The sequence below is a fragment of the Ranitomeya variabilis genome, chromosome 1 (assembly GCF_051348905.1).
Source record: "Ranitomeya variabilis isolate aRanVar5 chromosome 1, aRanVar5.hap1, whole genome shotgun sequence".
Lineage (NCBI taxonomy): Eukaryota > Metazoa > Chordata > Amphibia > Anura > Dendrobatidae > Ranitomeya > Ranitomeya variabilis.
The window spans coordinates 379,022,698-379,037,476 of NC_135232.1; the positions used below are offsets into that span (position 1 = coordinate 379,022,698).

At 48.9% G+C, this 14,779-nt stretch overlaps 1 protein-coding gene across 1 annotated transcript in view; it reads right to left on the reverse strand.

Annotated features, from left to right (window-relative positions):
• OSTF1 (osteoclast stimulating factor 1) overlaps positions 1–14,324 on the reverse strand; it is a 68,784-nt gene extending 54,460 nt beyond the window's left edge. The window contains exon 1 of the mRNA XM_077249029.1: positions 14,067–14,324. Coding sequence (XP_077105144.1) covers positions 14,067–14,100 — 34 coding nt within the window. The 5' untranslated portion in view covers positions 14,101–14,324. The remainder of the gene's footprint in view (positions 1–14,066) is intronic.
• Positions 14,325–14,779: the final 455 nt, after the last annotated feature.

Genomic DNA, 14,779 nt, shown 5'->3' on the forward strand with positions numbered 1-14,779 from the left:
ATGCTTAGTTTTTCCTAAGCTTTTCTTCCCCTATAAGAGAGACAAATAATAATCTTACTGCCTCTGACATTCACGAAGATCACTTACCACCTCCAGGACCCATAAATACCGGTTGGGGATGCTCTGTGTCCGTCTTTTCGAACTCCATGTCACCTCCCCCACACACCCTAAAGGCCTACTAGCCCCAGCGGTGGTGCCTCGGGTAACCACACCAGCCGAGGCAGAGGGACCCCAGCTGCCTGAGTCGGACTGATTGGCCCCGGAATCCCACGTCGATCTTCTTTCTGGTAAGTCTGTAGGTCTCCCATCAAGGACAGGAAACCAACTGATGCAGGAGAGTGGTACCGCCTTTTTATCTGTAGGTTTCCTGTCCTTGGTGATCCCCTCTCTCCGTGGTGCCGTCATGGGCGACAGAGAAACACTAGTGTTTAGAGGGAATATGCATGCCAATTCCGCATGCGTTTTACCCGCGGCACAGTTGCGGAATTGCCACGGAAATTTCCATGGCAATTCCGGACATGTGCACATAGCCAAAGGGTTAACTTACTTCTTGAATGTGGTTTTAAGCACCTTGAGGGGGTGAAGTTTTTAGAATGGTGTGACTTTTGGGTATTTTCTCTCATATAGGCCCCTCAAAGTTATTTTATGTGAGGTGGTCCCTAAAAAATTGGTTTTGTAAATTTTGTCGTAAAAATAAGAAATCGCTGGTCAACTTTTAACCCTTATAACTTCCTAACAAAAAAAAAATGATGCTTCAAAAATTGTGCTGATGTAGGCATGTGGGAAATGTTATTTATTACCTATTTTGTGTGACATAAGTCTGATTTAAAAGCATAAGGATTAAAAGATTGAAAATTGTGAAATTTTCTAAATATGACAGATTTCAGTTTGGTTTTTTTTCACAAATAAATGCTTATCAAACAAATTTTACCACTATCCTGAAGTACAATATGTCACGAAAAAAACAATCTCAGAATCAGTTTGATACGTTGAAGTGTTCCAGAGCTATAACCACATAAAGGGACACTGGTCGGAATTGTAAACATTGGCTCGGTCATTAAGGGGTTAAGACACTGGTAAACAATGCAGGAGAATAGTTACCTTATGAATGTGCCCCAGGGACACCAAGGGGGTATGCAACTCTCACATTAAGGCTATGTGCACACGCTGCGGACTGGTCTGCAGATTTTTCCGCACTGATTTTGATAAATCCGCAGGGCAAAAACACTGCGTTTTTCTTGCGGATTTATCGCGGTTTTACAGCGGATTTTCCACGGTTTTTGCGAATCCTGCGGATTCTACTGCGGTTTTACACCTGCGGTTTTTAATATGGAGCAGGTGTCAAACCGTTGCGGATTCCGCACAAAGAATTGACATGCTGCAGAAAATAAACCGCAGCGTTTCCGCGCGTTTTTTTCCGCAGCATGTGCACAGCGTTTTTTTGTTTTCCATAGGTTAACACTGTACTGTACACCGCATGGAAAACGTCAAAGCGTCAAAAACGCTGCGGATCTGCAGCAAAAACCGCAACATGTGCACATGGCCTAAGAATTCACTGCTGTCTAAAAACTGCAAAAAACGCTGACATGCTGCAGTCTGCAAAAGCGCAGCAGTTTTCCAAATCAGTCAGGAAAAAAAAAAAAACAATGTGTGTGTTTCTGAAATCTCATAGCTTTTGCTGGTACTGTAAAACTGGGGGGGGTTATAAAATTTACCCAATAACAAAACAATGAGATTCCCCAGGGGGCAACTGCAATGTGTGTGCAGACATGCCATCCACTGTAGCATACTGCCCGTTTAATAAGTCCTGGGTACTCGTGAGCAGATCCTTGAGCTGTACCTACTGTATAACCATTGTTCAGCCATTTTCACTTGTCCCATAGACCTTGGATACTGAGAGAGTGCACACAGGTGGCCATCAGTCTACATGTACGGGCCCGGGAGTTGTGCTCCGCCAGGATTACAGTCATCACATGTTTAACAACCTATACTGTACACCAATTACAGAAATTTTTCACTGACCAACCATTAAGCAGCTATTCTTCATACCACCCAGATCTACACATGCATGTTCACCTCAATAAAAAGTGGGGAATTAGACACTGACAGACATCGTTGGCAGCAGTTTCTCTCCCATAGGAACAAACATCGGGCATTATTGAAGAGGGGTGCTCATTATCTGTCTTCAGTAGCACACTGCTCCTCCACCTCCCTCTTTAGAAGGGACGGAGCACTCCTGAGGATTTGCCCTTCAGACCAGTGGCGTGCTCGCGAGGATGAGTATTCTCGTATGCGCCTTTGCATCAGTAACACGGAAGTAGTGCCGAGACACAAACTGGCTGGAGCAATGAGGCCAGCCTTAGGAGTGGACCTTTAAAGTGTACGCTCCCTGTCTAGGACACTGGTCATTTTGAGGTGTCTGGTAACTAGCAGTAAATTATAGAATTAGAAAATTCCTCCATTTTTGAGAACAGAGAGGATTTTAATAAGTAAATTGCACAGTTGCTTGTTTTTACAATCACTTTGCAATTTTACCCATTAATGAACTTGAGGACAATCCCTTGAAGAACATGATTATATGCATAAGCGTCTGAGGCGTAAACAAATGCATTTCCTATACAGTTGTGGAGAAAACCTCAATTATGCAACGTATGCCTGGAAACGCAGGAAGAAGCTGTGCAATACCAGCAATCCTGCTGAGCTGCCTGTCCGTTCACGCTGAGTGACTAGTGTCCAAATTCTGCTGTAACACCATGACAGGAAGTGAAGGAAACGAGTTGAGACATCTTTCCTGCACCTGAAGCTAGTTCCACCCTGTGCAATACTTGGTAAGTAAACGTGTAATGTCTGTATCTGAGCCGTCATGCCCACTTCTACGTCCCACCATGTCAATGACGTGGAATCCAGTACAATGGATTGTGTTACTGTGTATGGAGCAGAGCTCCCTCCTCTGTGGTGAAGACTCCGCAGATGTCTATACAGAGATGGTGTCATCTCATGATTGGCAGGAAAGGGAGGGGACTCCTATCACTCATCAGCGGTCTCCGACACTTCTATTTAGCATTCTAAGCTTATTTCATGATGCGTATACAGACGCCCGGACTGACCATTATGGGCATTATGGTCCGTATATGGGCCATGAAATCTGCTAGTGTGAACCCAGGATTTCATTCAATGTGTAGTGGCTGCTGCAAAGTACTGCAGAACAGCTACTACTCTCTTGAATAATGTCTGTATCTGAATATCAGCTGTTCTGAAGGTTCCTGGAAGTTTACAGGGAGCTAGCAGTTGATAGGTGGGGAGGCAGGATGGTGGCATACAATATTTAACAAGCCATTACTAAGCAATCCCCCGCAGCTCAGGTCGCCGCTGCAGAATCGGCAGGAATGATTACTCAGACTTAAAACCGTATCAATGCTGAATTCTCATGTAGTCATAAACCGGTTTAGAAGAGACGTAGAAGTTACAGGTCTCGTAATTAGACAAGCTCATTATATTATGTACGGTGATACATAGAGGCGGTAGGAGCTAACCCGCAGAAAATGTTATAATCCTACAGAGAAAACTTATTTTAGTTGACAATACATGTGTTAATGTGTTAACGTCCCTAAAGTAACTCCATTATACCTTCAGATACTCAATACCTAGCTTCTTACATAATTTTTTGTCGCCAACACCTCTAAGGTTATGCTCACATCTGCGTATATATAGTAGCCGAGATTCTCAGGCAGAAAAGTTGGAGAACATCATGCAATTTTCCTCACCTAGCACCCGTACACCATGCGAGTGTGCGTGTTTTCCCCACCTAGCACACGTACACCATGCGAGTGTGCGTGTTTTCCCCAGCTAGCATCCGTACACCATGCGAGTGTGCGTGTTTTCCCCAGCTAGCATCCGTACACCATGCGAGTGTGCATGTTTTCCCCAGCTAGCATCCGTACATCATGCGAGTGTGCGTGTTTTCCCCAGCTAGCATCCGTACACCATGCGAGTGTGCGTGTTTTCCCCACCTAGCACACGTACACCATGCGAGTGCGCATCTTTTCCTCACCTAGCATCCGTACATCATTCGAGTGTGCGTGTTTTCCTCACCTAGCACCCGTACACCATGCGAGTGTGCGTGTTTTCCCCACCTAGCACACGTACACCATGCGAGTGCGCATCTTTTCCTCATCTAGCACCCGTACACCATGCGAGTGCGCATCTTTTCCTCACCTAGCATCCGTACATCATGCGAGTGTGCGTGTTTTACCCACCTAGCACCCGTACACCATGCGAGTGTGCGTGTTTTCCCCACCTAGCACCCGTACACCATGCGAGTGTGCGTGTTTTCCCCAGCTAGCATCCGTACACCATGCGAGTGTGCGTGTTTTCCCCACCTAGCACCCGTACACCATGCGAGTGTGCGTGTTTTCCCCACCTAGCTAGCATCCGTACACCCCCAGCTAGCATCCGTACATTCCGCAGCAGAATTGATAAATCTGCAGGGCAAAAACGCTGCGTTTTTGCTGCAGATTTATTGCGGATTTACCACGGTTTTTACTGAAGTTTTCCACCTGTGGTTTTCTACTGGAGCAGGTGTAAAACCGCTGCGGAATCCGCAGAAAGAAGGGACATGCTGCGGAATGTAAACCGCTGCGTTTCCATGCCGTTTTTTCCGCAGCATGGGCACAGCGTTCTCTGTTTCCCATAGGTTTACGTTGTAATGTAAACTCATGGGAAACTGCTGCGGATCCGCAGCAAAATAAGCAGCGTGTGCACATACCCTTACTGGTCTGCTTACAGCAGTTGTGATAAAAAGCTCAATTTTATCTGCGGCAGTTTCCTGAATGCTGAGCTCTGTATAGCCCCACCCAGACCACTGTGACAGCTTTTGCCTATGCACAGTGTACACAGAAATCTACCCACTGGTGGTGGGGACAGGGTTATACAGGGCTCATGAATGTGGAGGACTAAATGGCAAGTTTATTAGTCCTCTAGTAATAAAGTCACTGTTCTGTGAGAGGGATATTATCAAATCTACAGCAAACAGTCCATTAAGTGACATCACTGGAATCAGGGTCTCTGCCTCTACAACATGCTGCTCTCAGATTAAGTTGCAAAAGCCTGAGTACGGATTCCCATTAATGGCCTGCAGAATTAGTTGAGTGCTGTGTACCCTACGAAGTGGCGCTCCCTCACCAGCTGCGCTCTAGGACGCTGCTCCCTCACCAGCGGCGCTCTGTGTGCTGCAGCACGTTCCCTCCCCAGCGGCGTTCTGTGTGCTGTAGCGCAATGTTACCTCCCCAGCAGCGCTCTGTGTGCGGTAGCGCAATATTCCGTCCCCTGCGGTGCTGTGTGCTATAGCGCAATGCTCCCTCACCAGCGGCGCTCTGTGTGCTGTAGCGCAATGCTCCCTCCACAGCTGCTGTGTGCTGTAGAGCAATGCTCCCTCCCCAGCTGCGCTCTGTGTGCTGTAGCGCCATGCTCCCTCCCCAGCTGCGCTCTGTGTGCTGTAGTGCCATGCTCCCTCCCCAGCTGCGTTCTGTGTGCTGTAGCGCAATGTTCCGTCCCCAGCTGTGCTCTGTGTGCGGTAGCGCAATGTTCCGTCCCCAGCTGTGCTGTGTGCTACAGCACAATGCTCCCTCACCAGCGGCGCTCTGTGTGCTGTAGCGCAATGCTCCCTCACCAGCGGCGCTCTGTGTGCTGTAGCCCAATGCTCCCTCCCCAGCGGCGCTCTATGCTGTAGCGCAATGCTCCCTCCACAGCTGCTGTGTGCTGTAGAGCAATGCTCCCTCCCCAGCTGCGCTCTGTGTGCTGTGTGCTGTAGCGCCATGCTCCCTCCCCAGCTGCGCTGTGTGCTGTAGCGAAATGCTCCATCCCCAGCTGCGCTGTGTGCTGTAGCGACATGCTCCATCCCCAGCTGCGCTCTGTGTGCTGTAGCACAATGCTCCCTCCCCAGCGGCGCTCTGTAGCGAAATGCTCCCTCACCAGGTGCGCTCTTTGTGCTGTAGCGCAATGTTCCCACCCCAGCTGCGCTGTGTGCAATGGTCCCTCCCCAGCTGCCCTATATGTGCTGTAGCGCATTGCTCCCTCCCCAGCTGTGCTGTGTGTGCTGTAGCAATGCTCCCTCCCCAGCTGTGCTGTGTGTGCTGTAGCAATGCTCCCTCCCCAGCTGTGCTGTGTGTGCTGTAGGGCAATGCTCCCTCCCCAGCAGTGCTGTGTGCCGTAGCGCAATGCTCCCTCCCCAGCAGTGCTGTGTGCCGTAGCGCAATGCTCCCTCCCCAGCAGTGCTGTGTGCCGTAGCGCAATGCTCCCTCCCCAGCTGTGCTGTGTGCCGTAGCGCAATGCTCCCTCCCCAGCTGTGCTGTGTGTGCTGTAGGGCAATGCTCCCTCTCCAGCTGTGCTGTGTGTGCTGTAGCGCAATACTCCCTCCCCAGCTGTGCTGTGTGCTGTAGCGCAATGCTCCCTCCCCAGCTGTGCTGTGTGTGCCGTAGCGCAATGCTCCCTCCCCAGCTGTGTTGTGTGTGCCGTAGCGCAATGCTCCCTCCCCAGCTGTGCTGTGTGTGCCGTAGCGCAATGCTCCCTCCCCAGCTGTGCTGTGTGTGCTGTAGGGCAATGCTCCCTCTCCAGCTGTGCTGTGTGTGCTGTAGGGCAATGCTCCCTTTCCAGCTGTGCTGTGTGTGCTGTAGGGCAATGCTCCCTCCCCAGCTGTGCTGTGTGTGCTGTAGGGCAATGCTCCCTCCCCAGCTGTGCTGTAGGGCGCTGCTCCCTCACTAGCTGCACTCTGTGTGCGGTTCCCAACCTATGTTACATACTGTATACTTGTGCTGACATCTACTTTTGCCAGGATGAGCTCCTTATAAAGCAGATGAGGGAGACTCCATTTCAGTATCAATGCACACTTCTGTATTGTACAGTAAAGCCACATTGACACTAGGTGTTTTTGCAGCTTTTTTGTATGCGTTTTTAATGCAAATTTTCAGCTGTGTTTTACAGTACCAGCAAAGTCTATGAGATTTCAGACATCTCGGGCACACGCATTGGGTTTTTTGTCCTCAGGATTTTGTGCTTTGCATGGTTTTTGCACAATGGAGCATGTCACTTTTAGGGTACGTTTCCACGTTCAGGAAACGCTGCGTGTTTGACGCTGCGTTGAGCTGCAGCATCAAACACGCAGCGTCCAGATGTTACAGCGTAGTGGAGGGGATTTCATGAAATGCCGTCTCCACTATGCATTAAAAGACGCAGGCGGCAGACCCACAGAAACGGACATGCGGCTTTTCAGATCGCAGCATGTCCTTACAATGCTGAAACAACGCAAGAACAATGCAGGTGACCTGCTAGTGACCTCAGGTGCAGATTTGGTGCAGATTTTACCTGCGGAAAATTCTGACCAAATCCTGATGCAATCCTGAACGTGGACGCATACCCTTAGCGTTTTTCCCCCATTAAAATGAATAGGTGGAGAAAAAACACACCAAAAATGCAGGTATCAGGTTTTGTAGGGTTTTTTTGTGCAAAAACCTGATTTTATAGAATATGCTTTTTTTCCCCCACCCCAACACTAAACTTTATCAGCATGCACAAGAGACAAATCTCACATGCCAAAACCGCAGCAAAAAACATACTGAAATGTAACCACTGCTGACAATCCCTGTCCACATATGTGGTGACATGTCTTTCCCACCTATAAGAGTAAGCACGGTAACTGATGGGACCTGAGCAGGGCTAGGAGATACTGGCAGGGCTTTGTGTTGTGATCTTTTGGATACTTTTGGAGTGGAAAACCCTTTTAACCAACATCCCTTTTATAACATGTAACATTTTTAGATTCTATACAATTACACTGGCATTATGGGAAAGGATAATCTTACGCGACCCAAGTCTTTTTGGTGACAGGCCATAGTCAGACACTTCCAGCATTAGAATCATTCACTGTGAAGGGCAGGCGGTATAATTGGTGCACAATACGCCCGCTACCCTATCACTCACGGCACAACTCCATTCAGTATCTAGCATGGACTACACGGTAGGCGGTAGAACAAGCACCATGTCATAGCGCTCTATGGGTTATGTACCGGGCTGTCAGACAGGAAAACCTCAGGGAAATATTAGAAGTGCAGCACTCCAGGCGGTGGTCTGCAGCCATGTAGGTTTATGGGAGCTTAGCCGCTGTCATTGTGAGAAGCCATACGAGACTGGCTGCTTGGAATATTCTACCTCATGGCACAGACTAACAACCAGGTAATTTACCCTCATTTAAGTCTAAGCACTGGCAGTAAAAGTGTACATGTAATTACAATTAGCTCTGTATAGATAATTAGCAGGTATGTCTGCTACCTATGGTAGAGTCTGCTTTCTATCCTGCACACTGTTCTGTTGGATTTATCACACCAGTCATGTCTGCCAATGGGTCCGAGTGCAGCTCCGTCTGCATAGCTGGTGGGTCAGGAAGTGCCCGCTATTGACATGCACCAGCCTGGTCCGCAAATTGGGCCGAGGTCCATGTGGAAAATAAACCATGTGGGCAAGCACATAAGCTATCATTGGAGAACAGACCGCACACGGACCAAAATACGTTCGCATGCATGCACCTATATAGTGTGAGTGGGGAACACAAGAACTGTGCTCTCCACTATCCCCCAGTCCACCAACGCTGTGCACACGTAGGAAATGTGGTGCAGAATTTTCTGCACTAAATCTGCATCTCCGGGCTGAGAGATGTGCAGATTTAGGCTACGTTCACATTTGCGTTGTTGGGCGCAGCGTCACCGACGCATGCGTCCCTATCTTTAACATGGGGGGCGCATGGACGTGCGCCGGTATGCGTTGTACAACGCATGCATCATATAGACGCACAAGACAGGGCGCAGGGGACGCTACTTGTAGCGTTTTCCCTGCGCCGAAAGTCCCGATCTGTAGGATCTTATGACAACGCATGCGTCACAAAACGCTGCGTTGTGTACATGCGTTGTTGGTTGCGCCCAACAACGCAAACGTGAACGTAGCCTTACCAGTGCGGATTTTTATCATGGAGGGGTGCTGAACTGCTGTAGAACTGCACAAAAGAAGCGACATGCACTCTTTGAAATCTGCATCGTTTCTGCGTGGATTTTTTTGCACCATGTGCACAGCTTTTTTTTTTCACATTGATTTACATTGTACTGTAAATCACAGTGCAGATCTGCAGCAGAAAAAAACGCTGCAGATCTGCACTAAATCTGCATCGTTTGCACAGGCCCAAGGCTATGTGCACACGTAGGAAATGTGGTGCAAAATTTTCTGCACTAAATCTGCATCTCCTGACAGAATCCGCGGGTGCCGTTTTGATGCGTTTTTTATGCGGTTTAAGGGTATGTGCACACGTTGCGGATTCTCGGCGGATCCACAGCGTTTTTTGCAGTGCAGAAACGCTGCAGATGCGCAATTGATTTACAGTACAATGTAAGTCAATGAGAAAAAAAAATGCTGTGCACACCTTGCGGAAAATCTGCTGCGGATTAAAAGAAGTAGCATGTCACTTCTTTTTTGTGAATCTGCAGCGTTTTTGTACCCATTCCGTTATAGAAAACCGCAGGGATAAAAAACGCAGCAAATCCGCAAGAAAACCGCAGCAAAAACACACAAAAAAACGCAGGTGCGTTTTCTGCCAGGAGAGGCAGAATCCACACCAGAAATTCCTAAACCTAATCCGCAACGTGTGCACATAGCATTAGTGCGTTTTTTGTGCGGAATTGATGCGGATTTTGTGCAGTTTTTACCACTGCTGATTTCTATTAATGGAGGGGTGCAGAAACGCTGCAGAAACGCTGCAGAAACGCACAAAAGAAGTGACATGCACTTCTTTGAAATCTGCAGCGTTTCTGCGTGGATTTTTCTGCACCATGTGCAGAGCTTTTTTTTTCACATTGATTAACATTGTACTGTAAATCACAGTGCAGTTCTGCAGCGTTTCTGCAGCAGAAAAATCCGCTGCAGATCTGCACTTAATTCTGCACTCAAAATCTGCATCGTGTGCACACAGCCTCTAGGGCAGCACAGTGGTTTAGTGGTTAGCAGAACGGCAGCCTTGCAGCGCTGGGGTCCTGGGTACAAATCCCACCAAAGACAACCTCTGCAAGGAATTTGTATGTTCTCCCCGTGTTTGTGTGCGTTTCCTCCGGGTTCTCCGGTTTCTTCCCACGCTCCACAGACATACTGATAGGGAATTAGACTGTGAGCCCCAACGGAGACAGAGATGATGTCTGTGGAGCACTGTGGTGGTAATGGCGGTATAAAAATGAGTAAAATGAATAGCCATAGCAAAGATAGCTTTCTGCGCTGTCTCTGCCATCATAGACTGATACAGGGGAGCACAGCATTCTGCTTTCCTACCAGAAAGGAAGCGCTCAGCCGTCTCACGCATTACTGTAATGGCTGACTTGCCAGTCCACATAGTAGCCTGGTACTGTGCAGCTGTGTAATAAAGGGAAATTAAAAAAAAAAACATTTTCCCACCTCTAGCATTGTGACCAACTCCGACCAGGTGCAGAAGTGGACTTCTTCTAAAATCTCTGGCACAGATACTGTCCCCTCCATAAGTAACTATTGGAGCAGCAGGACATAGACTCCCTGAGGTTCTAGCGATCAGTGGTGGACCTTAATAATACTAATGTATGTGCATGGCGTTTGTTGTGATGCCACTCTGCGGTATGCCAGTGTAAAACACCATGCACACACCATGCCCACAGAAGAATAACAATCCCCTGTGCACAGCACAACTGAATGCGAGGATGAAAAATCCCAGGCAGATCCCGCAGATTGGTTAGGGGTCAGTGATAGGACCTCGATGCTACCATGGTATACAAGTCATACCTATCCTATGGGCACAGGTGGCACACACCAGCGACAGCAGTAGGAAGGGCCATAGAAAGGAGATGAAGCACCAGCCGAGAGAATACTCCACAATATCGGGAAATTCAGGCGAGATCCACCTGCTGTTATGGTGTTCCATAAGTGTCAGAGGACATCAATTCCCAAACCCTAGGGACCCTCAGAGCCTAAAAAAGGCTTTTGAAGGGATTGACCTGAATTTTAAACAAAAAAAAATGTGGCTAATAGTAGGAATGTTGATAAGACACAAAACAACCGGCCTGTATTAGTCCTGATGAATGAACTGTGGCATGCCAGGCCCCCGCGTCTCATCAGGAAGCCCCCGGTCAGCCTCAGACGTCTGCTGAACATCCCAGCACAACAGTCAGCTACTTCTGATGTTATGTAACCTACATGGAAATGTGGCGAAAGCCCTGTACGGACAGGATGTGGAGCTGAACTACTAAATAAAAGCATTATTCTTGGCACATGCAGTGGGCATTATATGGGCATTATGCAGTGGGTATTTTATGGGCATTATGCAGTGGGCATATTATTATTATTATTATTACTATTGTAATACATTTTTATAGCGCCATTTATTCCTTGGCGCTTTACGTGAGAAAAAGGGGGCAAATGTAGACAAATACATTAAACATGAGCAACAACAAGGAACACAGGTACATAAGGAGGGAGAACCCTGCCCACGAGGGCTCACAGTCTGCAGTTTTTGCCACTGCAGATTTTTATCATGGAGGGGTGCAGAAACGCTGCAGATCCGCACAAAAGAAGTGACATGCACTTCTTTGAAATCCACAGCAATTCCGCACTGATTTTTCCGCACCATCTGCACAACTTTTTTTTTACCCATTGATTTACATTGTACTGTAAATCACAGTGCGGATCTGCAGCGTTTCTGCACGGAAAAATCTGCATCGTGTGCACATAGCCTAAGGGTTTTGAACTGGAGTCTCTGGGTGATAGGAAGCCAGTGAAGGGCTTGGCATAGGGGAGAGGCTGGGGAATAGCGGGGAGACAGGTAGATTAGTCGGGCAGCAGAGTGTAGGATGGATTGGAGTGGTGCCAGAGTGCTAGAGGGGAGGCTAGAGAGTAGGGGGTTGCAGTAGTCAAGGCGGGAGATGATAAGGGCACGCACTAGGGTTTTTGTGGTGTCGCGGTCAAGGAATGCGCGGATCCAGGAAATATTTTTGAGTTTGAGACGGTAGGAGGAGGCAAGGGCTTGGATATGTGGCTTGACAGAGAGGGCAGAGTCGAGGATAACCCCGAGGTACAGGGTGTGGGGGACTGGGGAAAGTGAGCAGCCATTGACATTGATGGATGGTACTGGTGGAGGGGTAGAGTGAGATGGAGGAAAGATGATGAATTTTGTTTTGTCCATTTTCAGTTTTAGAAAGCGAGCAGAATAGAAGGCCGAGATAGCAGAAAGACAGTGTGGGATTTTGGTGAATAAGGAGATGAGGTCAGGTCCGGATAGGTAGATCTGTGTGTCATTGACGTAGAGATGATACTGCATACTGTGGGATTCTATGAGCTGTCCCAGGCCAAATGTGTAGATGGTGAAGATTAGGGGTCCCAGAACAGAGCCTTGAGGAACACTGACAGACAAGGGGCGAAGTGAGGAGGAGGTGTGGGGGAGGGAGACACAATCTTCGGTCTGTTAGATATGATGAGATCCAGGATAGGCCAAGTCTGTGATGCCAAGAGATGAGAGGATCTGTAGCAGAAGGGAGTGGTCGACAGTGTCAAAGGCAGAAGACAGGTCCAGGAGGAGGAGGAGGAAGAGATATTGGGTGATAGCTAGACACAGAGGATGGGTCGAGGGAGGGCTTTTTGAGGATGGGTGTGATCTTGGCATGTTTGAAGGATGAGAGAAAGACACCTGTTGTGAGTGAGAGGTTGAAGAGGTGTGTTAGGGATGAGGTGGGACAGGACCTATTCAGGAGTGCAGGTGGTGAGGTGTGATCTTGACAGGAGGGTGGAGAGCTGATCTTCTGTCATGGTGGAGAAGCTGGTTTTGGAGGAACAGGGTTGAGCAGCTAAGAGGGGCGTTGGGCACTGTGGGCCAAAGCTTTCTCTGATCGTATCAATCTTCTATTTAAAGAAAGAGGCAAAGTCTTCAACAGAAATGAGAGGGGAGGGAAAGGGTGTGGGGGGACAGAGTGGAGAATTGAAAGTGTTGAAAAGCTGGGTATTATATGGGCATTATGTAGTGGGCATTATATATGGGCATTATGCAGTGGGTATGCTGTATGGTGGCACTATTCATTCACCATGGAGAGGAATTATTCAGCCACTATACGGTGGTATTATTCAGGCACCATGCAGCGGTATTAGGGTGGTTTCAAATTTGAAAACCTATCTTTAACAAGGTGCACGCAGGGACATACGTTTGCATCAATTCGCATGCGTCGTTTCTCGGTGTGCGGCGGGGACCGACGAACACAACATGTTACATTTTTTGGAAGCGCCAAAAATCCGTCAAATATGCACAGTCATGTGCATGCAGACGAGTACATTAAAAAAAACGCATTACTGTCAATGGGAAAGCAAGTCCTTGCGTATGCATGAGTTCGATGTGCTTGCGTACTTCGGACTGCGCATGTCCAGGAACTGAATGAGACACGCCCTCCTGGAAATATCAAACGCATGCGCATTAAAACGCAAACGCAGGCAAAAAACGCATACAGACGCATGCACACGCAGCGTGTTTTTTTGCTGTGATGCATAAGCGGATACAGATAAAAAATGCTGTGTAAACATGCGGTTTTACATGCGTCTGCAGATGATACGCTGCGCACATATGCGCAAATGTGAACTTATTTAGGTATAATATGGTGGTAATATTCGGGCACTATCCATCGTCCACCCTATGGTGGTAGTATTGGGGCGCAGTAATAACAGCATATTGCAGCTCCTGCCCAGTGCCACTCACACACCCATACCCGGCGCCATGCACGGTGCCACCACAACCTCTGGGCAGGTAGAAGCCATTAATGCTCGGGGAGTGGCTGCCTGCAGTTCCACATGGGGTTAATGACAGGAAGCCGAGAGCCACCATCACCCCACATGACAGGCTCCCGTACTCTGCACGGCACAGCCGGTGACCGCAGTGTAGCAGAGCGCCTCTCCCGGCTGCAGGCGGCGGCTCCGGAGCGCGGCACGCATGTCTGCCGATGTGCCCGCAGGTACGCAGCCCCGGGCCGGCCTTTTACCTGGCTTCACTGGCTTCGGTGGCGGCTTGGACATGGCGTGAGCAGGGCTGGTGTCCCGGGTGCAGGCTGCGGAGGGACCGAGGATGAGGGTGTCACTGTCCGGGCTGAGAATGAGGAAGTGAACGCTCCACCGCGGGAGGAGGGGCCTGCTGCCGTCACCGCCCTCATCCACGCAAGCAGGAGAGTCCACGGGCCAAAACACTATGCGTGTGTACACAGGGAGCAAACTACAGGTATACACAGGGAGCACACTGCAAACACTACACGGGTGTACACTGGGAGCACACTGCAAACACTACACGGGTGTACACAGGGAGCACACTGCAAACACTACACGGGTGTACACTGGGAGCACACTGCAAACACTACACGGGTGTACACTGGGAGCACACTGCAAACACTACACGGGTGTACACAGGGAGCACACTGCAAACACTACACGGGTGTACACTGGGAGCACACTGCAAACACTACACGGGTGTACACAGGGAGCACACTGCAAACACTACACGGGTGTACACAGGGAGCACACTGCAAACACTACACGGGTGTACACTGGGAGCACACTGCAAACACTACACGGGTGTACACGGAGCACACTGCAAACACTACACGGGTGTACACAGGGAGCACACTGCAAACACTACACGGGTGTACACTGGGAGCACACTACAAAACACTACACGGGTGTACACTGGGAGCACACTGCAAAA